Source organism: Polyodon spathula, chromosome 4, assembly GCF_017654505.1.
Source record: "Polyodon spathula isolate WHYD16114869_AA chromosome 4, ASM1765450v1, whole genome shotgun sequence".
Lineage (NCBI taxonomy): Eukaryota > Metazoa > Chordata > Actinopteri > Acipenseriformes > Polyodontidae > Polyodon > Polyodon spathula.
The window spans coordinates 61,656,649-61,681,335 of record NC_054537.1 but is presented as its reverse complement, the minus strand read 5'-3'; the positions used below and the strand labels follow the sequence as shown (position 1 = coordinate 61,681,335).

Genomic DNA, 24,687 nt, shown 5'->3' with positions numbered 1-24,687 from the left:
GGTTCAGTGCCACATGAACTTCTTTGGGCAGCATTTGATTTTTTCAGTGTACCAATGACAATAACACATTTAGTAAAAGCCGACTCTGGAGATTTGCAATTTTGTTTATCAAATTCAGCACTGCATGGCAATGCCTAGAAGTTTGAATAATGGCAGCATGCACCATCTCTCCACTGGCTTTTACCATAGCAATGGAAGTAATTATTAGGACATCAAAATGGGTAGTGGGAAAAGAGTGCTTGGCTTCTGGAACACGACCACACCAATTTGAGCATACATGGATGACATGACAACCATGACTACAACAGTAGCCTGCACTAATCGGTTATTGGGCAAATTAACCAATAACATTGAATGGGCACGAATGAAATTCAAGCCAGCTAAATCAAGGAGCTTCTCTACAGTTAAAGGTAAAATTAGTGGCTAAAAGGTTTTACGTTAATGGTGAGGTAATACCAACAGTGTCTGAGAAGCTAGTGAAAAGTCTTGGAAGATGGTATGAAGGAGAAATGTGGGAGAAGTGACACAACAAGCAGTAGAATGGTGGAACAGCATAGACAGCAGTTCTTTACCGGGCAAACAAACTCTGGTGCTTTCAGTTTGGTCTACTGCCAAGGTTGCTGTGGCCACTGACTGTTTATGAGGTTTCCTTGATAACAGTAGAGAAGCTGGAAGCTTTAATCAGTTCATACATCAGGAAATGGTTGGGAGTTCCACATTGCCTCAGCAGAGTAGGACTTTAAAGGAATACTGTAGCTACCAGTCTCCGCCCTAACAGAGGAGTTTAACCGTGCCAAGGTCCGACTGGAAATTAAATTAGTAGAGTCACATCATAAATGCGTAAGGGAGGCAGTACCTGTGTTGAAAACTGGAAGGAAGTGGGCGGCAAAGGAAGCCGTGGAAGATGCAAAGGCTGCCTTTCAAATCGGTGATATTATGGGGCAAGTTCAGCATGGAAGAGGAGGTCTTGGTCTCAGTTCAGCTCCTCCTACATGGCACAAGGCAGCCCCAGCTCAACAGAGGAAGCTGGCAGTCAATGAGGTGCAAAAGCAGGAGGAGAGGATGAGGTGTGTAAAGGCAGTTTCCCAGGTCAAACAGGGAGAATGGATGAGATGGGAGAGTGTGGAACAACACAAGATTGGCAGGAGAGACCTATGGATAGTGGAACAGAGCAGTATCAGTTTCCTCCTCAGGTCAACATATGATGTTCTCCTACACCACAGAACCTAAACCTCTGGGTAGGAGATGATCCGTCATGTCCTTTGTGTTCATCACCAACAATATTAAGGCACATTTTGACAGGATGTAAGGTGGGTCAAGGACGGTTTACTTTGCGTCATGACCAGGTGCTGCGTTATTTGGCCTTAGCATTGGAAGACAAACACAACATAGATAATAAGTTGCCACCAGTTCCATCAAAACATTACACACAAAGGAAAACATTCCTCCATCCCGGGGAGCAACCACCAAGAAAAGGTATTAAAACTAAGCTTCATCTAGGACAACTGGAAGCTGCTAGAGACTGGAAAATGCTGGCAGATGTCAACGGCTTATTTTTCCACCTGAGATTGCCACCACTAACCTTCGACCAGATATTATCTTGTAGTCTAGATCAGCACGCCTCGTTCACCTGGTAGAGTTAACAGTGCCATGGGAGGATGAGCGTATGAGAGGAAGAAACTTTGGTATGCTCAACTAGCTGCTGAAGCAGAAAAGCGAGGATGGAGAGTCTAGGTTTACCCAGTGGAGGTGGGTTGTCGAGGGCACACTCTACAACCCGGTTTCTCAGAGACGTCAGAGTCAGTGGTCAAGAGTTGCACCACGCAGTGAAGAACTTATCTGAATCAGCAACTGGCTGTGGTTGAGATGGAAAGATTCTGGCAGGGGATTTCAAGCACAATATAAAGATGGCAATGTTGAAGCACAGGTAAGTCAGCGGGGCTGAGCTGAGTGGGGGATGGAGGGGGGTGACTCTGGGACGCCAGTCACCATCAAGCCCTCTTGAGGTGTTGTTGGCTAGTTGACAAAACACCAAGGATGGAAGATGCCCACTTGAAGACCCCAGAGATGTACCCTACTCAGCTCAAACTAGACGGTTGTCATGCTGAGGCGCTGGGGAGACCGAACTGTGGTTGATCCCTGGAGCCAACATCGCAGCCAGTGTGTGCGCTGATGCGCCAGGGAGGCAAAATAAGCTCATCACTGGAGCCAGCATTACACTTTAGCCATCAACATCAGGCAGAAGGATATCTACATCATCAGATGGAAGGAAATGCAAATGGATGGAAAAGCAGATAGAACACATTAAATTTACTGTAAAGCTACTTCTTAGTTGGTGCTTATCTTGGCGAGACCAGAGTCTAAAATCAGCATGAAGTTTTAACATCTACTCTCATGTAATGGAAATCTTGGCACCCTACACTTCGTATAAGATCAAGAAAACATGTTAAATACAAGCAGTTAATGAACATTAGCCACTAATTAATATGACAAAAGACCAAAATACACAATTTCTGGTAGTTTAACAAACAATCTTTATAAAAAAAACAAGACTTAAGTAATTTCAAATATTTGACAAAAGTATTGCACCCTTACATTAACAGTGTAAACATGTAATATAACTAATTAAATATATTAATTGATTGAAAACCATGACACAGTAACTAAGCTGCATTATAAAAAGTCAATAGAAAAAGAGGCAATTATCTGTTGAAGAGTTATGTTCAGAGTTGTTTATGAAACTAAAATATAACAACTTTTCCCCAGAAATGGACCACAGTATGTTTGGCAAGAAAATAAGGGAAAGTCTTCAAATAAAGAAAACCTTGTACCTACAGTTAAGACCAAATGAATGCAGCCATATAAGCATTCTACAAAATCCAATGACACCACAGGCTGATTGGTAGACAATTAAGCTTCCAACATGACAACAACCCAAAGCATATGGCTAGGTCCACTCTGGGGAATTCTTGAGAAAAAAAAAAAAAAAAAAAACATTTTTGTAATGGATTTTGCAATGCTTGGACTGATCTATAGAAAAAAAAAAAAAAAAAAAAAAAAAAAAAAAGGTGTAGTCAAGCATTGTGTAACCAATTTCTCTCAGCTGAAGTAAATATGCAATACAGAATGGGACTAGATTTTACCAACAAGATGTAACATACTGGTTAAGAATCATCATAAAACGTCTAAAAGCAAAAGGAGGAAACACAAAATACTAAAAGTAGGGGTGCTAATACTTCTGACTGAATGAATACTTTAAATTAAATAAGTTTGTTTGTTTTTTTGATGAATATTATGGTATAATAAGCATAGGGTGCCAATGCCTTTGTCTGAAATTTCCATAACCATGTTATCATTTTCATAAATATATACTGTATAATGGTACTTGAAATAAGGTTTTAAACCAATTCAAAATAAGTTATGTCAATTTTACAACCTTGTCAACAGTATTAGCTGCAAAAAAAAGCCCAAGTATGATATACATTACTTATACAAAGTATTTCCATCAATGCACTACAGTTAGAGCATCTAACTGTCCATGAATGTTACTGTACCCGTTTCTGTAACGTGCAAACTTATGTAAAAAGGTACAGGTTTACCACTTGAGGCAAAACTCTTCTATATGTCTTCAAAGTTTCAAATATGATGTAGAAGATCATGCACACAGCAGCTGCTGAATCACTAGCTCATGGAGTGCTCCCTTGTTACGCTGCAATCTTTAAGATCCAAAAAACAGTTATACAGCAAGGCCCTATTACTGTACTGTACGGCAGCCTTTTTCCTTTTAATGCCATTTCACTTGTCATTCTCGTTATTACAAGGAACAGCCTTGTTAAGTCCAGTGAATGCTCATCAGAATTGTTGTAATCACAATCATCCTCCTTCTATATGAAACTTCATGTTAAAAGGTTTGTGTTTTTTTGTGTTTGTTTTTTGTACTATGTAGAGCTAGTTAAAGCAATACCCTGATTAAAATAGGCATTACTTGATGTTTGATACAGTTATCTATGAAGTAGGGAAGGGAGAGGTTATTGCTAGCTAGTCTGTATTATTACCTTTAGAAACCAATAAACATAACCTATTTTAAACATTTAAACAATTAAAATAAAAAATAAAGTCATTTTATTTTTTAAAGCTAGAATGCTTCCTGATTGATTGATAAAAGTTCAGGAGACTTCTAAGACTAATTTGAATCCCCTCTATTGAACCCATGTGGCTGAGTGTAACACCCTCCACAAATCAACTCGTTAAAAACCTTTGTGTCAAAAGGTTTACCTTACCAGCCCCAAGGTGTTTTTTTTTTTTTTTTTTTTTTTTCAAAATTGACAGTTAGGAAATGGTTCAGAAATTAAATGAGAGCAGAAGAAATGACAGTATACAAGAAGCAAGTGATTATGAAAGTTGAGATGTTACATTGCATTAGATTTGTATCAAGTAACTTTGTGTAATTTAAGCGCTTTAGAATGCCTGTTTGCTTATCAGGCTTTAAAGCAGTATTTGTTTTCAAAGTAGCAGCAGCAGCAGCAGGAGGATCTTCATAGCCTTCCTAGCCTGTGGGAAGCCCCTATGACATACCTCTCCTGTCTTCATTTTTCCTTTGAGGACAGCCAGCTCATCTCTGAGCTCATCTCGCTCATTTCTAATGCAGTCAAAGTACTCTTTCTGCCTCTCTAGGGCCTAAGACAAGGCAAGAAGCAGGGAAAAAAGAATGGCATAGAGAAACAGGATACCAAATGCAGAAGAGATAAAGAGCAAAAAACAGAGCAGGCTGTGATGGAATTGGTGGGAAGAGATTCACACAAGAGGAAAAACATTAAATAGATCTATAAGGGACTCCACACCACGTTACTCGCATTCATTTTGGAATACGCTTAAAATTTCATGCAAGGCAACCAAATACATATACAACAAAACATAAAATTAATAATTCACGCACATTCTGAACATGCGGATATGTTTTGTGCTCCTCAGAAGATGAAATTTGCATAATTTCTTTTTAAAAACAAAATTATGTTATGTGATTTTTAGAGTTGTCATTGGCTACTGATCAAACAATACTGTTTTGATGATCTAATTCAGGCAAGGACTCTCAAAAACAATTTTTAAAAAAAGCTGCTGTTACCAACTTTCTCCTATAATGAGTCATGCAACTTTGCTTTTTAAGTGGCTATGTTGTATCTATTTCAAGTTCTTTCTAGGATGCATGGGTTTGTTTCTAAACTCAACAGCCTACAAATTAAAATAAGACTGCTTTAATCTGTTAAATAAAACTGATGGATGCCGTTTTTCAAAACATGCATTTAAACCCACAGTATGGTGAATATGGAGTTTTGTCATGCACTACTGCTGAATCATTTGCATTACTGGCAAGATAAATTATTGTATATAAAACTCTATCGTGCAATAATGACTTGCGATAGACTGCTGCAAAAACTTCCTCTTTTTAAAAATGTAGTTCATGCTCAAATGCTCTGCGAGTGCCAACTGAGCTAGTAGAGGTGTCACATATTCTTCAAGGGTGTACATAACTCCAGAGTTAGCATGTCACACAAGACAATTTTATCTAAACTGTTTACACTTTAGGCCATTCGCTAAAATGGCAAAGCACTGACCTTCAACTCTACTTAGAAGTGTTATTTCCACTAGCCACGCAAGTTAAGATGACTCATAAGGATGCAATTCGGTTATGATCAGTTCTGTTTTTTAGTCAAGTCTTTTAGCTGTTTTTGACGTCAGTAAAATCGAAATGAAAGTTTAAAACCGAACTGCATTTGTTCAGCTAAAAGAATGGTGCATACCAAGATACACGTGTAATTTTATTTTATTTTATTTTTTAACACAACTGTGAAAAAAAATAAGCTGTTACTGTTTCACTAAAACATGTGCAACAGACTCAAATTATTAATTTATTTATTTTACTCCAGCTTTTACTTCATATGATACACTTTTTGATGCACCAGCACCGCTCAAATAACCAGTTTAGAAGCCCTGAAAAGAATTCAGACCTGGACATCTGCACACTCAGACTAGTACAGTATGTCTGAAGCTGTGGTTATCCTAACTGAGGGCTGCCAGAATCAAATCGGGTAAGCCTTGTCATAACTGCTCATTTATGTTACTATAATAAAATTATTAAGGGGTGTTAATATAAACCATCTACATGCAGCCAAGTGTGCGATGAACTCCCAGAAATGCCGCTGACATAATGCTACGAATGGCAATGCTTTTTCATTGTATGAAAATGTCGGATTGGGTTCAGTTTGATTTAATCTTTTGTAGGTATCATTCGGTTTGGAATTTTAAGAAATTGATGGTTTCAGTTTGGGAAAATCTTGCATCCCTAATACTTCATATTCTGTTTGTTATGCTTGCCTTGTAGAAAGCTTTGGACGTAACAAAGACACTAACACGTTCATAGCCGTTTGCCACAAGATAACCCACAGTTATTAGGGAAACCAGTTTAAGTTGCATGGTGCCAGTCATAGATTTGCAGGAAATCAGTCTATCGCACATCATAGTCCCCTAAGTTTGATTTGCGTCTCCTACCCCAATTTTTTTGTCTTTCCAGTTAATCGTTTCCTGCAGATCAAACACTTCTCTGGTGCAAGAATCTAACTTTTGCTGCATACCCTGGTTCTCCTGGAGTATTTGTGCGCACAAAAATAAGAATAGAAAAGAAAGGAAATGAACAGAAAGGAAAAAAGAAACAAAAGAACTGTAAAATGAATCATTGGGCAGGGAAGCACAGGGGAGGAGGGATCAATTGAACACGACAGCCAAGACATTGGGAGACGGTTCTGCGTTGTAATAAAGAAACCTTTGAATAGCAGTAAGTTGCCAAGGTAGAGACTGTTTTGAAGCATAAGTTAAAACAAATGTGAGCTGAATTGTTGTCCCCCCCGGTATAAAGGCATAGTAAATAAAAATGCCAAGTGAGAAAAACCCACTGTTAATCTTCGTGTCTACATATTTGTTTTTTCAATCCTTGAACTTTATCAGTTAATAAGATGCATAGTGTTGTTCTTTCTAAACGTAAACCAATGAACACAATTAAACTTTGTTGTAGTCCATTACTTACTATAAAAACACCATCCAAACAAAAAAAAAAAAAAACTTGGAAACAAAGATATCTTACAGCATACAAATTAAAAAAAAAAAAAGTGTGTTGCGTCTTACCTCGATTAGCTCATCTCTTTGGCGAACACCTTCTTTAAGTTCCTCTATTTTATGCTGAAGGACGTTACACGTGTGCTTTTGTCGCTCTAACTCCTGCAAAAGAAAAAGGTTCATGTCATATAAGAAATGTAAATTTACTGCAGTGCAATGTTGGTGTTGCACATATAACCAACTTGCCAGTACTGCAGAATACTGAGATATGACCAGAAGCAGTTCTCTTGTTGGATGCTTAGTAGACAGCAGCGTTGCTTGCACTGAAGACTGCGTGATAATCCAGGATTACCTTTGATTTATCTTCGGTTTCTCTATACATTTCTGCCATCAGTTCCTCCATCTCCTCAACAACATCTTTGAGTGTGTCCACCTGATAGATCAGGTTTGCTTTCTCGTTGTCCAGCTGTGCATTGGAGACCATTGCTTTTTTGTACTTCTCTTCCACTTCTGTCAATGAATCCTGCAAGATTTAAACAAAAATATGATTCAGCGTATTTTAATCTATGATCCTTAATACAAGACATATTGGAGAACTCATCAGACCATGCAAAGTATCTCAGTCACAGGAAATGCAGGGGCAGTCAGGCTATAGGTTAAAGAAATGTACTTCCTAGAATTAAACAGGCACAATAACCACATAAAAACAATAACTTCAACCATTCTGTCCACTTTGCTGGAAAACAAAAATAAACTTGCAAGTGGATGTACTCTGCGTCATTCATTAAAAAGTAAAAAATCTTTAAAAAGTAGTACAAAATGCATAGTACAAAACCTCTCCCAAAAAAACACTCATTCCAATTAACATATTGCAATTTCATGGCTCTAATATAATGCAAATGCTTTGAAAATACTGTACAGTAGACATCATCTAGCCTACATTATAAAATTAAGGATTACACTATCAGAGACTCTTAATAAGAACACTACATTAAGCAGACGTATGTACATATCTAAGAATATGAATATAAATAAATAAATAAATATTCATGAGTGGATATAATGGTATCTGGCATAGAGGGTTGAATCTAGACTCACTCTGATCTCAACACTGGCAAAACTAAATTAAGCTTTAATTCATTACCCAGATGCTGCTAGATATTTGTATACACACAGTACTGCATGCTTCCTCCATGGGTTTATATCCCGGCTTGATATCACAAGAGAATAAACAAAACAGATAAGGCAAGGACAGGCCTGGATTAAACTAGGAGTGAATGGAAATATTATCAGGGCTATCAGGACAATGTGTATATTATGAAGCACCATCTAAACTAAACAAAACAGGAATTAAAAATATAATCAGTAACAGGGAGATGGAGTCTCCCCCTTCACTTCCAAAGCATTCAGGAATGGAGACATAAAAACAGTGACCTGGATAGAATAGCTCAGATACAGTAGGTCTGAGAACTGTACAGGTCCAGCATAATGGCATAAAAAAATGACACAGCAATAGATTTATATTAGACCAACAGAAACATTTAAGACAACAAGCTTACTTAGTTAAACTGTTTGTTTGCCAATTATCTAACCGTTTATCCACTTGGGTGTTTATTTCCTTGTACACTTAACCAAGCCCTTTAACTGTAAATAAATAATTTAAAATAAATGTAGATCACCATGACACTGACCACAGTATGTACAGCACATGTGACAATCTACTGTAAATGTGACATTGACAAATGGACAGACTGAGTTTTTTGGGGTTTTTTTTGTCTCAAACTTACCTGAAAAAAAGCTGAAAAAGCAAAACTTTCCGTCAACCACCATTTCAAAATCAGAGCAAACCAGTGTTCCAGTGTATTCAGGTACATTATAATTCCATGAACTACAATTATTATTATTATTATTTTTTTTTTTTAACTTTTTTTTTTACCTGGATAGTACAACAATATACATCAACATAATAAAAACCTCATGCATGGAGTGTGATCCATTACGGAGCAGCTCAGCTACAAGAGTTAGTTACATCAAAAGTGTGGTTAATGTGAAAACAACAGCCATCATCAGTCATAGAAAACAGAAGGCATGCTAGGGGCATCAACCCGGATACCTTGAGCTCTTTTAGTCCCTGCATGTATCTCCCTTCTACATCTTGTATCTGGTCCTTAAGATCATAGATATCCTGTTGAGCACATGGAACGAACCATTGGATAAATCAGCAAGAGGGGAAAGAAGGTCAAAGTGAAGCTTACAGAAGATCAAGACCGAGACCAACATATAAAATCACCAGGTCTGCAGACCATGCAACAAATACACCGTAAGGGGAAAGTTGATTTATTTTTATTTTTATTGTTACCAATACATTCAGCATAATGACAATGAGCATATATCCCGGTATGGAAAAAGAGACATCCCAATACACAGCTATGTAAACTAATACGGTTTAGTAATGCCGACATGACAACTGCTTGCTGACAATACTCCAGTAAAGTCATTGATGTGCTCCTCTTTCTTCGCTTTCTGACTTGCACACCAAATGTAAATATTGAATTAGTACAGTATAGATAACTGTCAAATGTGAATTAACAAAGAGAGCACTGTACTGCAGTAGGAGGCTGTGTGGTCCAGTAGCTAAAGAAACAGGCTTGCAACCAGGAGGTCCCCGGTTCAAATCCCGGTTCACTCACTGACTCACTAGGTTACCCTGAGGTCACACACAGGAAGTCACTTAACCTCCTTTTGCTCCGTCTTTCGGTTGAGACGTAGTTGTAGATGACTGTCGCTGATGCATAGTTCACACACCCTAGTCTAAGTTACCTTGGATAAAGGTGTCTGCTAAATAAATAAACAAATAATAATAATAATAATAAAAACAATAACAACAACAAGTAAACCCTCTTGGGTTTTTTTTCTGCTTTATACAATTACAAGTTGCGTGGCACACTCTTAATAGTACTCCTTATACTATACAAGAGCTGCACATTACACAACACCTTCATACAAGGGATGTAACTTTAGTTAGAAAACTGCAGTTAAAAAAATAAAATAAATAATAATAATAATAATAATAATAATAATAATAATAATATAATAATAATTATTATAATAAGTTTCTAATACACGCAAACAGTTACATGAAATTACCCTGGTAAGAGAAGATATTTTATTGAAAAGGGAAACATGATTTCGTGGGGACGGGGTGGTGGGAGATTCATTGAATATCATGCAGACAACATGAATATAAAGGAATGGGATGTCAGAACTAATATTAATACAGTATTTAAAGTTGCAATCATTACCAGTACAAGAAACATTAGTTCATTACAGATCTTACCCTCAATTCACTGAGTGAAGCGTCTGGATCTACTATGCTGCCCACATCCCCACTTCCTCTCCGAGACGAGGTCCCACCCAGGGAGGCCAGTGCAGCAGCAGATAATCCCGGTACGGCATTACGAGACACTGGCTGAAAAAATTGTAATAAAATGCAGTCACATGAAAAATGGGAAATTCCTATATTTTGTCTCTAATTTAATTATTACTTGTGTCATCAGATAGTAATTACATTGTAAATACACACCCACGTGTACAATAAATACATTTCACTTACAAAGCTATAAATTGCCATAATGTATTCATTTGCTGTTGCATTGTAACTACATATGCAACCACTCATACATGGAATTACTGTAGTAATACAGTGTTATTACATTGCAGTTAGACATTATGTAAATTATTACCCAATTTTCAAACTATCTTCTATTACCCTAAATGTACCCTATTAGTCATTAAGAATGAATATCAACCTATAAATTATGTATACCTATATATTATTTATTGACAAATCCACTGTTTGTGCTACGAATCTACAGAAAACTGCTGATTCATCAAACAAACCACAGTCAGAACAACTCAACAGATAAGTGAATACCATTTTATTATGCAACAATCATTAACAGTTATTTATTAGTATTACAAATATCAAAATTAACACTTAGAAAATGACTTGCAATTTCAGTTTAGCATTTTGTTTACTAAAAGTAACACAATTATACATTAACATAACAGAAAAAAAAAGTTTTCACAAATTACAAAGATTGTGACAACCCTTCTTTATTTACAGTAGGACTTTAAACACAATTCTGGGTTCCTAACGTGGATAAAGCATTCTTGACAACAAATAATGGGTTTAAACAGGACGGTACCTGTATGTTTATTTGGACTTTTTCCTTTTCCAGTGGGAACACTGCTTCTTTCAACAATCAAGGCAGAACTAAAAAAAATCTTAGCTCCTTATTTTGCAGCGCTAACTAAGCTTAGCTAAACAGGATCCCTAACTTTCAGTCAGACCGCTAATCCGACTCATTGACTTTAAACCTTATTATTCACAAATCGCAGATTTAATGCACTTTGTTTGAACGTACACCGTATTCAGGTCTAAACACAAGTCCTTATCTTCACACAGGCAGATATTGTCTTTGAAACTTGTCCTTTTATACCTATCTGGCTTGTTAAATTACGAACAGATGTATAAGCTTAACTGATTTCCAGTCCATCATTCCTCATTTAAACAGCAAGAATTACACTTCTTTTTTTCCCCCCACACACATTTTTTTACTGCCTACCTTAAATTCTAGGATAAAGACAGCATACTATTCAGAGTCCTATGCATCTCCCCTCTACAATTTTACCTCATATTGTACCACAAAATTAATTTCAACATAAACACCCCCACCCCCCTGCTTAGTCTGTTTTAGGTTTGGCAAAGCAATCTATAACTTCAAAACATAGCCCTTGCTATTATCTTCACTTACAACAAACACTTCTCTGTGTAAGTGGGATTTGAAACTCAAAACTCATGCCAGCATTCCCACAATATGACAAACATCTTAACTGTTTGAACTAAGCCTAACAAATTACCAAATTAGCAATCAATTGAATCTCGTTATAGAACAGGTATCAATTAGGAAGAAATGTCCCAGTGGCATAAGAAAATAATCAGTCTTTAAATGAGACTCGAAACAGTGAATTAATTTTACTGATTCTACTCTTACCATTGTTTATTTTTTACATATGATAGGTAAACTTACCCGAGAGAATGAGTCAGTGAAATGCTTGTCACTCTTGTCATCCAACTAAAAAAATAAATAAACACGAGTTACATTTAAGTACCACACATGTACAGGCTTGCTTTAGAAACCATTCGATTTTTGTGGGTGCTGTAGTACCACCACCATTAGGCCCCTGAAAAATTGTGTCTTGTACAATAGCCAATTTAAAATATTAATCAACAAGATGATAGAACTTATACAAAAAAAAAAAAAAAAAAAAAAAAAAACAACCACACACAAACAACTACTGTACAACATTGCTGAATTCATGTCAATGTAAAGAATATCAAAAGGGAGTGTACCAAATGATCTGCTTCAAAATACCTGTCTGGTTTGAAACCTAATACAAAGATTTTTAAAAATCACTGTAATTGTGAGTTTTGCAAAAAGCAGCTAATATGTACAGGACAGACATTTTATGAAAAAGGCATAGTATTATACTAAATAACATTATCAAAGTCTAAATACTCATGGAAGTTAAAGAACTAACCAGGTGCATTACAAAAAAAATACTGTAGGTTCTTCAAACTCTTAAACAACCATGTATGATGCATACTGTACGCTATATGAAAAAAGTAAAACACAATAAAGTCAAGATGCTTATTATTATATGCATTAAAATTGAACATGTATCTAAAAAGGTTAGTACCAAAAAACCCAATCCAATTATTACTATTATTACTTTTACTTTATTTTTTTATAGACGACAAGAACACATCGATTTCACAAATCGTGCACAAATCTATGTCAACTGTTAGAGCAAAATCGAATACCCTTACAATCAAATACTGTGTGTCTGGTAGCAGGTTTTCCTGGAACAGGTCACATTGCATACAGTCACTTTTATTATTTCACAAATACCTTACTGGATGTGCACTACACTGTTAAGTTAAATTAGTCAACAGCTTCATTTCACTGTAGGAGCTTATGTTAGTCAGAAACTGAGGTCAGCTACAGTAAACATTCCTCTCAAATGAATTCAGTGCATGCTTTAGTTATTTGCCCAAAAACTCACACTGTCCAGGTCTGGGATGCTAAGATCATCCAAGTCAGATACAACGCTCCCCCTGCGGTTAGAGCGGCTAAAATAATCTGCAGCTGACTCACTTATATCAGAGAAGTCAGAGGACTACAAAACCGCAGAGGAGGAAGACAGCAAGCAGAAAGAAAAAAGGAGAATGGTATTAACATGTGCAAAACATACAGTAAATTCATATTGTAGCTCTGTTTTAGGAAACTGTACAGTAGGTATTTAAACTGTTACCATAATCTTACAGTGCCTAGTACTTTACACCCCCCCCCCCCCCCCCCAAAAAAAAACAACTGATTTTCTTGCAAACTTAATTGTACAACCTACATTGTCTATGCAAATTTGAACAACGTGTAACAAAGGAGTGAAAACCAAATCCAATTACCAAATTAACAACCAAATGAATATCGTTATCTAACAAGTTTCAAATTACAGTAGGAAGAAATGTTTTAATTTGCAAAAACAACTCAAAGTGTTGACTTGGTAAGAAAATAATCCAGTTTCTCGTGTCTACTGGCACTCAAAAGAATGAATTCATAATGTACATGTCTGAATCCCAAAGGATGAAAATCAACAAATCAATGTATAAAGGGAATTACATATAATATATATATACTGGATGATATTAATAATAATATGTGTAATATATATATATTATATATATATATATTACATATACACTACACACATTACACACACCATACACACTATATGGTGTATATGTGTATTATTATATATATTAAATATATATATAGATATTACCCCTTAGTCATTTTCTCTCATTGAATTGTATTCACCCCCTTGGACTTTTCCACATTTAATTGTGTTACAACATGGAATCGAAATGGATTTAAATAATGAGTTTTTGCCACTGAGCAACATAAAAAAAGTCCATAATGTCAAAGTGAAAAATAAAATCTACAAATTGTTCTAAATTAATTACAAATACAAAACAGAAAATAACTGATTGCATAAGTATTCACCCCCTTGAGTCAATATTTGGTAGAGGCACCTTTGGCAGCAATTACAGCCATGAGTCTATTTGGATAAGTCTCTACTAGCATTGCACGTCTGGACACTGCAATTTTTGCCCATTCTTCTTTGCAAAATTGCTCAAGCTCTGTCAAGTTGGATTGGGACCTTTGGTTAACAGCAATTTTCAACTCAACTGGACTGAGGTCCGGGCTTTGACTGGGCCACTCCAGGACATTGACCTTTTTGTTTTTAAGCCACTCCAGTGATGTTTGGGGTCATTGTCCTGCTGGAAGATGAATCTTCTCCCAAGTCCCAGGTCTCTTGCAGACTTCAGCAGGTTTTCCTCCAGGATTTCTCTGTACTTTGCTGCATCCATTTTGCCCTTTATCTTCACAAGCTTTCCAGGCCCTGACGCAGAGAAGTATCCCCATAGCATGATGCTGCCACCACCATGCTTCATGGTAGAGATGGTGTTCTCAGGATGATGTGCGGTGTCAGGCTTGCACCAAACATAGTGCTTAGCGTTGATGCCAGAAAGCTTTATTTTGGTCTCATCAGACCACAGAATCTTCTTCCACTTGGTCTCAGAGTCTCCCACATGCCTTCTGGCAAATTCTAGCCAAGATTGTGAGTTTTTTCAACAATGGCTTTCTTTTTGCCACTCTCCCATAAAGGCAAGTTTTGTGAAGCACCAGAGCTATTGCATGCATAGTGTCTCCTATCTCAGCCGTGGAAGATTGTAACACCTTTAGAGTTGCCGTAGGCCTCCGGGGTGGACCTGAGGCTGGCAGTGGAGAGTGTAGGTGACGTAATCACACACAAAGACATAAACCCGATATACGCTCCTTGCAATGGAGCCTGCTCTTTTGTACAGCAGTATCACTTTAGTGCGAAAGATCCCGGGTTCGCACCCGCCCTCTGCTTATGTGTGGATTGCCTCGCTCTGTATGATGCACCTGATTGCGATAACTGAAATCGCTACTAATAAATCACACATACATTCATTTTTTAAACAAGCACAAACACTAGTTAATGAAGTAAATCAATAATAATAATAATAATAATAATAATAATATACTGTGAAGGGACCAGTAATTCAATCTAGATGTGATAATGTAAACATCACACAAAAACAAAGCATATGGCTTAATTCTGTACACGTAGAGGAAAAACAAATACTGTCTCCAAAGCACTGTTTGTCACAGTACAGACAAAACAAAAACAAAACAAAAAAAAAATAAACTGAAGTAATGTTTTACTCTTGGCAGACAGAAAAAGTATTCTGACTTTTTCCCCCATAGTTTATTTATTTATTTTGCAAACACTGCCACATAAATGTTTAATAAAAGCAAAACGAAACACACACACACACAACATTGGAGATTTAATTCAAGGTCAGGAATAGGAACGAAATGTTAGAATATTCTGATTGGGTTATTTCAGTAAAAATTATCCTTATTAAACTGGGCAGTGATGTCGCCTGTTGAATGTACCATTTAAATTTAAAGGATGTATTGTATCACAAGTCTTCAACTAAGTTATGTATTTGAACCAGAGTTGCAAGTAAAGGCAGCTCACCACACTGTCCTGCCGCCCACGGCTGGCACGATCCTGGGAGACAGTGCTCGCTGTGTCATCATCAGAAGACTGAAGATTAAACACAAAATGTTTACAAACAGTTCTGCACGTTTGGAGCCTGAGGCACACCATGCAATTTCTGACTTAACTATAATGATATACGCTAATCTATAATGATACAATGTGCTAAAACTATAATGATATACGCTAGAGGGATGCTGTAAGAAATCTTGCTGCAAGCACTGACAAACTTATGTTGTGTTAATAACAGTGAAAGAGAAATATGTACAACTAACTATTTAGATAGGTGCATCTCATTTTTTAGTGAGGAACAATACTGTACATACAACATTTCATCATGCTGCAAAAACATTTAGGCAGGAAGAACAAAAGAGCTTCTATAACTATACAAAAATGTTCTCCTGTTGTGGAGAAATACTGATGGCTAAGTGAAAAATAATCAAACCACAAACAAATAACCCAAAACAGCATCTACTATGAAAATATACAGCATTAAAATGAATTAGTTCCAATGATTATAGATCTGTTTGGAATACAGTATAACTTAATTTACACCAGTACTATAATCTCCTGTAATGTTTATTGTCAAAGCAAAAAAACATTAAAAAGTCAGTTGAGTGACAGTGCTGGGATGTCATGTTTAAATATTCTTTCAAAATTGAAACAATTATATAAACACAAATACATTCACAAATTGTTAGGTGCTACAGAAAATGCGTAACTTTGGATACAGAAAACTATTATGCGATTTTACAGCACTCTCTACGCTCCAGTTACAGTAGCTCTGACATAAGACTTTTTTCCCCATTACTCAGGTCGAGAGAAATGGTAGAAAAACGCAACAGGAAATGAAATGAGTTGGGAACACAGCCTAAAGCATTGTCCTAGACTTGAATAGTACAGCATGTCAAGTATGTTTTGCTTGTGTTATATCCAAGTAAAATACTGTACAGTGTGTGTCTGATTTTGGTTTCCAGCTCATGTTTATACTTCAATAATACCATCAAAGTGTAATAATTTTGCTACATTATTTATACTAATATATAAAGCTTAAGGGGACTATAGAGGAGATTGAAATATAGTACTATTAACTGAATGCACATGTTTTTAGAAAGACTGCAGTTAGTAAACTGGAAACAAAACCCGAGGTTAAAACACAACATGCCTACACCCCGACACTCACCATAGGGCTGCTACGAGTGGAGCTTGCTCTTGAAGAAGAAGAATAGCTGTATTCTGAAGGCTGTGGACAGTCAGCATTGGTAATTAGCCTACACATCAACCCAGGAAACTAAGAATGCTAAGAAACTCAGCTTCAATTGTAAAAGTATACAACAGGCCGTCGACACTTACAGCTCTTAAACTACTGTATGAACCATAGAGACCATCGTCACACAAAGAAGCCTAAAGTAAGTAAATAAATAAATAAATAAAAATCACAAGTCGGTCAATGCATTGGAAAGGGCAGTTCCAAGGGCAGTCTTCTGAACTACCGGCACTCAAGACTACTACAGCACTCCCCCATGCATCAAGGTCCCGTCATTAGATTTTTAAAATTCAGTTTGCATGCAGGAAGTAAAAATCAATCCAAACATTTGAACTGTTACCATGTACAGTAACACTTTAAGGTGTACTGTGTACTTAAACTCTGTCATGCAAGACTGAAGATACTGCAACTGGTCAAGGCTCTAACTCAAGGAGTAGAGATGCACAGTAAAACTTGATCAACTACAAAATGTACAGTAAAATTGCCATAATTTGGTTTTAGTACATCACCAAAGCTGCTGAAGCATGTGTTCCACCTGGTAACAGAGATACTCTAGTAATGTCAATGTACTTACAATTGATCAAAAAGTCTCATGCCCATGGATTTCTAGCATACCATTTGTTCCATTCTTTCACATCCTTATCCAAAATGCAAACGCAAATAACCACTTTACAAGCAGGGAGAGGGACAAAAAAAAAAAAAAAAAAAAAAAAAACCCACACAGCAGCATCAGACCATTAGATTGCTAATATTTTGAAGTTTTAAATTCTAACGTGTGAAAAGAAAATATTAAGGTTCTGTTTAAGACAGTTTTTAAAAAGTATATCAGGAAGCAAATCACACACACACTCTAGATGAATCATTCATTCTTAACGAAACACACAACGAAAGTCAATTTGCCAAAATAAACCCACTGTACACTAACTGTAAAATTAGAATATTAAAAAAAAAAAATCTTTGATACAGTAAATATTTCTAAACTAGTCAATTACGAGGCTTAAACACTGTACTCGTGCGGACTTAACCTCACAAAAAGAATGGAACTCCACATGCAGACACTCTTGTAGATATATACGAACCAAACTGTAGCTCCGTGTCAGACCATGAGAGTCTGTACTAGAGGATGACTGTGTTAGAGACGGAAAGTGTAGTGTATTTACAACATATCACACAGTACTTGAATACAGAAATGGTGCATCAGGAAAAAAAAAAGAAAAATAAACATTTATCAGATGACAAGCAGCACACAATACTTACCCTGTAACTCTTGGGTGTTGTTGTGAGTGGGTCACTGTATAATGAAGAGGACTGCATTGGAATAATGCATAGAAATTAAGTGAGCACTGAAGCTTTCGTTGTAAATGGTGAACAAGCAACATTATTGACAACCTCAGAGTTTCTTTAAATAAAACCTACTGCAACTTCATGTCTACGGGATATAACTTTATACCTGCTCTAAAATAAAGTACAGTATTATCACAGAACACACAAAAGGATATTGTTCTAAACATGCCTGCTAGCTAAGGCACAGATACCTTCCTTTGGATGGAAATTCCAGTTATGAATATCTAATGAACTTTCCACTCCTCAACTCTGGCTTGGTTTAGAAATGCAAAAGACATAATTTTCTTGTGCAAGGTTATCTTAACGGCCATCCCCATTAAGGTTGGCGGGATATAGGGATAGAGAAAACACTAAACTGTAGAGCACAGGGACACTCGTGCTACTGTAACAAGACAAGAATTACATTGTACACTAACACATCCAAAGGATTCAATCACTTGATCAAGGACATGTTGTGCAAGTGAGAGCTACTTGTACATTGAATCCCTGTTTGATACGGACAGCACAAAGATATTCAATTAAAAAGACACACAAAAAAAGCACACAGATAGTTGGATAACTTTCACAGCAGTTAATCATAATTCCTGGACAGACAGCAACTACAAAAAGATCTCCTTTGAAAAACAGCTTTAGTGTAAATTTACATTTCAACATCTTTTGTATGAGCAACCAGAAGTTACGTGCGATCTGGCAGCTGCTGAACGTTGGATTCTATTAAATATCATTGAAAGTGAGAAATGGTTACTTTGGGACCCAATGGCATTTCCTCTTTCTTACATAGATCATGCCCACACTTCAAAGCATACATAAATCTGAAATCCAAAACGTGACTGTACACGTCTCTCAGTATTTATTTACTCTTATGTTGGAGCTTGTGCAGTAAAAACCTTGTTGGTGTTAAGACTGGGTACAGTTTTGTTGGTTTAGTAAATGTTTCTTATGTTTAAAATCTACAATACTGCATACAGAACAGTACATCATAAACTGCGGTTTTACTGTAATATTAGCTAAAACAAATGGAAAACTATTATTTTTTGTTATTGGCCATTGCACAATTGACAGTCTTACAACATACACCAAGAGCTTAGAGGGGATTTGCAAACTGATGGTGTTCCCAACATGTTTTACTGTGAAATTAAACTGCCATACAAGAGAGCAGAATTAAACAGTAAAAGGAAAACTGAAGAATGAAAATAGGTGCCAAGACATTGTGAGAGGTTAATAATTGATTAGCGATGGCTGAATAAAAGAAAGAACACTAAAAACAAATAAAAACATGAAATTAGAATAAAAAATAAATAAATAGAAGAGGAAGACAAACCCGGGTATGGTAAGAAGAAATAGGTTTAGAGTGTTTTAGGCTTCTGTAGTTTCTTTGGTCATGGTAATAGCCACTCTGTAAAAAGGCAAAGTAAAATAGATTTATTGTAAACAATGTGCAAAGCCACGATCAAACCAAAAGCCAAAAAAAAAAAAAAATATAATAATGCAAATTAAATCACATTAAAATAATTAAAAAATAAAGGCAGGATTCCAGATGCGACACTACAGTACCTGAGTCTAGCACTTGTTTGAGAATCAGACTGGACTTTTACAAGACATACTGATCAGTACACAAATAGACCAGGACTGAACTAACCAACAGATCCTTCCTGGAGTTACTGGAAACAGGCGTGTTCGTGACCCCATAAGAGGCACTGTAAGAAGAGCTCTGTGAGCAAAAGGAGGATAAATCAGAAGATCAGAGAGATAAGCCAAGGAGGATTACTGGATACACACTGCATACATGATATAGTATTAGAAAAGCCATTTACAGTACTGTAGGTTCAACATTCACACAGACTGGCAAGCAGTATTAAAACAGAACTGTATCAAATCAATACAACTTAACAGTTTTGTTGCTGTTTTGATTGGAATTTCTTTACAGTATTAGTACAGTATTAGAAATGTAAATGTTTGCACTGAATGAAATCACTGGGCACCAGTAATGTAATTCTGGTGCCCAGAAATGCAGAACTGAATAGTCATATTGTTTATGCCCTCTTAGTTTATATCACCAGAAACTCTTGATGGAAGTGGAATCTTATTATGTACAGTAGGATGTACATTACACATTATTATTATTGCAAACATCTGGCAAAGACACAAATAAACCTGCTGTTTGTTATTACTTTATGAAAATGTGTCCACTATGGTCACTGTTTACTGCGATTTTAGTGATAATAACAGAACTTGTGTATTGCAATTTAGAGTACAGTAAATTACAATGAACAGCTATTTAAGCTAGTTATTAAAAATTATTAACACACAAATAAGGGGGTTTACAATATGTTTTTAAACACACACAAACAGCACACATGCTTTATGTTTCTTTACAGTACATACTGATGATCGTGAGCTTTTTGTGGATGACTTGTCCTTTAGGCTGTCAGACTAAAAGTCAAAGAACAAACAGTGCAGATAAAGAATGATGACCATAACAGAGGATAGGACAAACAGAGAACAGCAAGCACTATAAAACTTGTGCAAGGCCCTTTGAATCAACACATTAAAACAGGCAAAAAGTTTAATCTAAAAAGTACCGCAAGCCGTCTATGTTACTGTGATGAAACATATAATAGTAGGGATTAACCTTGAACCTTTTACTTGGAGCAGATCTTAATTACTTTTGTTAAGATAAAAATGGTTTTCCTTGAAGTGAAAGTTTCAGGAGCAGGGATGTGACATACAGTTTCGTATATTTATCTTTTGATTACAAAGTTGTCAAAGCAAATCCAAAGCAGTAACTAGCATGCAAGCTGTGGCTTAAGTTAATGGTTTAGTTAGAACCTCCCCCACCCACCACTTCAAGAAGCTGCTTGATGAGATTCTGGGATCAGCAAGCGACTATGTCGCCCAAGATGGGCCGAATGGCCTCCTCTCGTTTGTAAACTATGTTCTTACTCTGGGCTCTCTGCCGCTGTAAGATTCAGCAGCATGCATCTCCCTCAAGATGATTTAATTTTTTCCAGCTGCACCATTACAGTCCTGCTCAGCTGTAGAGTAACAGTTGTCATTACATTTACACGTGGCTTGTGGTTAGTAGCAATTTTTGTTCTGGCAACCATGTGAAATCTATGGACACACAAAGCATGCTGATTTTTATACCACACACCACAAGGTCTCTTCTTCGGGAAGTGCTCGCTCTACTTTTGTGGGAGCCGCTCACATCTCGCAACGAGGAGGAGTGCTTCAAAATGAAACGATAGCCGTCAGCAACAGTAAAACACTGTAGCAACCCAGACAACTCAGAAACACAGTACTGTATATCCTGCAAAACTCTTCAAGTTTGTAGTAAGATTCCATGGGAGTGGATTTAGTATAAATAAATTACACTAAATCAGTGGTTTTCAACATCAAATTATTTTACCGGCATTCACCACAATGAAAAAAGAGTGGCTACTTTGGTTCCCCATTAATAACTTTGAAAGTTCAATATATACCTCTCATCCTAATTTCTCATTTATTTGTAATTCATTGATACATTATGGTGCAATTGAGGGAGTATTGTGGTTGAGGAATCATATTGTCATAAAGAACAAATGCCGCTGCACACCAGTTGCAAGCCTGTCAGGTACCACAGGTTGAAAGCCACTGCACTAGATAAAACCTGGACCACATAATGTAGACTTAAAACAAATACTGTAATAGTATAAAAAAAAAAAAGATTGTATGGTTTTTTTCAGTTGAAGTAAGTTACATTTACATAGCAGGGAGGATCTTGTGATCGCATTAAGAGGATTTACTGTATTTATTTTGTAATGTTTCTAACTTAGTTTTGTAGAGTGATGCATATGCACAAGAGTAAGACTGTGAAAAATGGCAGTGACCTACATAGCACTGAATGAGTCCACCCTAAAATATAAACATCAGCCATATTGAATCATTACCACTTGTTTTAGAATACATAAAGTATTAGGAAGTAACATGTATCTACGTATTGAAGGAAACATTGCTCTTGTTAGGATAACTTTTCCCTCGTGGAAAAGTGAAACAATCCTAATTTTTTATCTCAATGATGTTGTAACTGTTACAGTATTTTATAAGTCTTAAAATCTACTGGCTACCCACAGGCCAAATAAAGTCAACCAAATTATTTGAGAAGTTGAAAGAGTTTTTGACACGATGTTGAGTTTGCTGGCATGTGGGCATCCAATTTGCAGCACAGCGGTTAACTTCTGTGAATCTTACGCTAATTAAAATGACTTATTTTATTAGCAGCATAGTGTAATGTAGCTACACACATTACTGCCCATATACTAATATACTGTAAACATGTTGTAAGAGCAAAGCTCCTGATGTTAAACGATTGGGCTATACTACAGTAAACATGTAGAGTTTAATTTCAAATTCACCTCTCCTTTGACAGATGAACTTATAAAAGATCAAAGTGGAACACATACAACAACATCTCCCCTGGCACCAATTAGGAATTTAATCTGAAAAGTGCATGTCTGTACTCACAAACATATCTGAATGATAGTTGACCTGTGACCAGCTATGCTGTACTGCCTGGTGCAGATCATTGGAGAGCTACAGTTAAGATCATGTTACAGTAAAATAAAGACTACAGTATATAGTAGCTGTCAGTTTATTCATAAAATAAAACAAATCCACAGTGTAAGCCAGTGGATCGCAAAAGATTTTTGGTGGATCTCTGGACAAATCAGAACACTCACTAACATATCAAAAACAGTTTTTGTTACGGCTGATGGGGAGAGCCTTCTGTGTCGTCCAGTAGCACAGATGAAAATATCCCAACAGTTTCTGCATATGAGACAAAAAAAAAAAGCTTGTGCAAACATACATTTTAAATTTAGGTGCATGTGTGCAGCTAGAAATTCCTAAAGGTTGACTATAAAAAAATAAACATGATTTTTTTTTCAGATGAAAGTATTAAAAACAAACAAAAAAAAAAAAAACACAACTTCTCCTCACAGTTGGATCTAAACTATCCTAGCTGAATCGTAACGTACTCTGGGAATGTAGTTTATTGGTGTCCATTGCCCACTATTAACCAAACACTAAAAACTACAAACCCCATACACCGCCAATTTCACTGATTTATCAGTGCAATGTCTACTTGTTTCCAGACGGTTTGAAAACTTGTCAAACCAAGATCAGGAAAATAATAAAATTATTTTTATGTGATTGGAGAGGTTTCAAAAGAAAGAAGATGAAAGCAAACAGGGTACTTCAAGAAAAGCTATGTTAGTTACAGCATGTTCACAGTTATAAATAGCAAAATAACGTACAAGTTCAACCAAAGATTTTCCCTGGCTTTAATTTAACAATATTAAAAAAAAAAATAATAATAATAATAATAATCCTTATTTTGCACATTGTCAGGATGCAAGGGAACTGATGGCAGGCAATACTGCATTTTTAACAGGGAGCCAGAAGTTCAAAATGTGAAAATATTCTAAAACACAGCTCTTCAAAATGGCACACAATGTTTGGTGTAGTGTCAGATTGGGTCATAATATCATTCTATGTATGAAATTAACAGAAATGGAATATACAGAGGGGGGGTCCCAAGCCATTCTCTGTTTCTACTTGGTTTCTTGTCACAAACCCCTCCACTGGCAAAGAATGCTTTTAAAATGAGTAAAAAATAGTGGACAAGTGGTTTATCTTCACCATCTTTGAATAAATCCTGTGGTGCCGGTGGTGTCTTTCAAAATGGTAAAACCAGATGATTTTGAATGCCTTGACACTAGAGGACAGGACATCTCATAAATCCAGCCGACAGGGGGGCGAAACAGCGGACCAATTGAGAACACTAGGACGTCTCAGAATGAGAACAACCAATGGGAAAAACCCAACATGGACTCGGGCACAGCCCAAAATAAACAAACTATCCAATCACAGGGGTGAAGAGAGAATTACAAAAGAAGAAGTCCACCTTTCAAACAGTGCTTCTGACATGAAACCCAAGGCTCTTAACATACAAACAAGACTCTGAACTTTCTGAAGACCCAGCCTGCGACTTGCTTAAACAGAGATACCGTTTTCGGACACTCTGATATGAGATAACTACTCTAATGTTTGCCATGGTGTGGGAGTCTGCAGCGTAAGACATCTAAAAAACTAAAAGTACTTGTAATCAAACCTCTAACTTAGCTCCGACTGATCACTAAATTGAATGAACATTTGAAGTCGACAGAGATTGAAATATTCAGTCTTGTATTAGCTAGCATTGCCGGAGTTTG

At 36.5% G+C, this 24,687-nt stretch overlaps 1 protein-coding gene across 10 annotated transcripts in view; it reads right to left on the bottom strand.

Moving 5' to 3' along the window:
• Positions 1-24,687, bottom strand: part of LOC121314708 (leucine-rich repeat flightless-interacting protein 2-like) — a 69,468-nt gene that overhangs the window by 12,507 nt on the left and 32,274 nt on the right. For 2 of the 10 annotated variants that reach the window (XM_041248258.1, XM_041248255.1), the window contains 17 exons: positions 21,591-21,665; positions 20,822-20,869; positions 20,076-20,147; positions 19,758-19,832; positions 18,350-18,400; positions 18,172-18,219; positions 17,179-17,229; positions 17,009-17,068; positions 15,805-15,873; positions 13,237-13,350; positions 12,201-12,245; positions 10,445-10,576; positions 9,221-9,292; positions 7,460-7,630; positions 7,177-7,269; positions 6,547-6,639; positions 4,576-4,677 (listed from right to left, as the gene is read on the bottom strand). In XM_041248258.1, coding sequence (XP_041104192.1) covers positions 4,576-4,677; positions 6,547-6,639; positions 7,177-7,269; positions 7,460-7,630; positions 9,221-9,292; positions 10,445-10,576; positions 12,201-12,245; positions 13,237-13,350; positions 15,805-15,873; positions 17,009-17,068; positions 17,179-17,229; positions 18,172-18,219; positions 18,350-18,400; positions 19,758-19,832; positions 20,076-20,147; positions 20,822-20,869; positions 21,591-21,665 — 1,371 coding nt within the window. The remainder of the gene's footprint in view (positions 1-4,575; positions 4,678-6,546; positions 6,640-7,176; positions 7,270-7,459; positions 7,631-9,220; positions 9,293-10,444; positions 10,577-12,200; positions 12,246-13,236; positions 13,351-15,804; positions 15,874-17,008; positions 17,069-17,178; positions 17,230-18,171; positions 18,220-18,349; positions 18,401-19,757; positions 19,833-20,075; positions 20,148-20,821; positions 20,870-21,590; positions 21,666-24,687) is intronic. The other 8 variants (XM_041248263.1, XM_041248265.1, XM_041248259.1 and 5 more) reach the window with 7 other exon arrangements.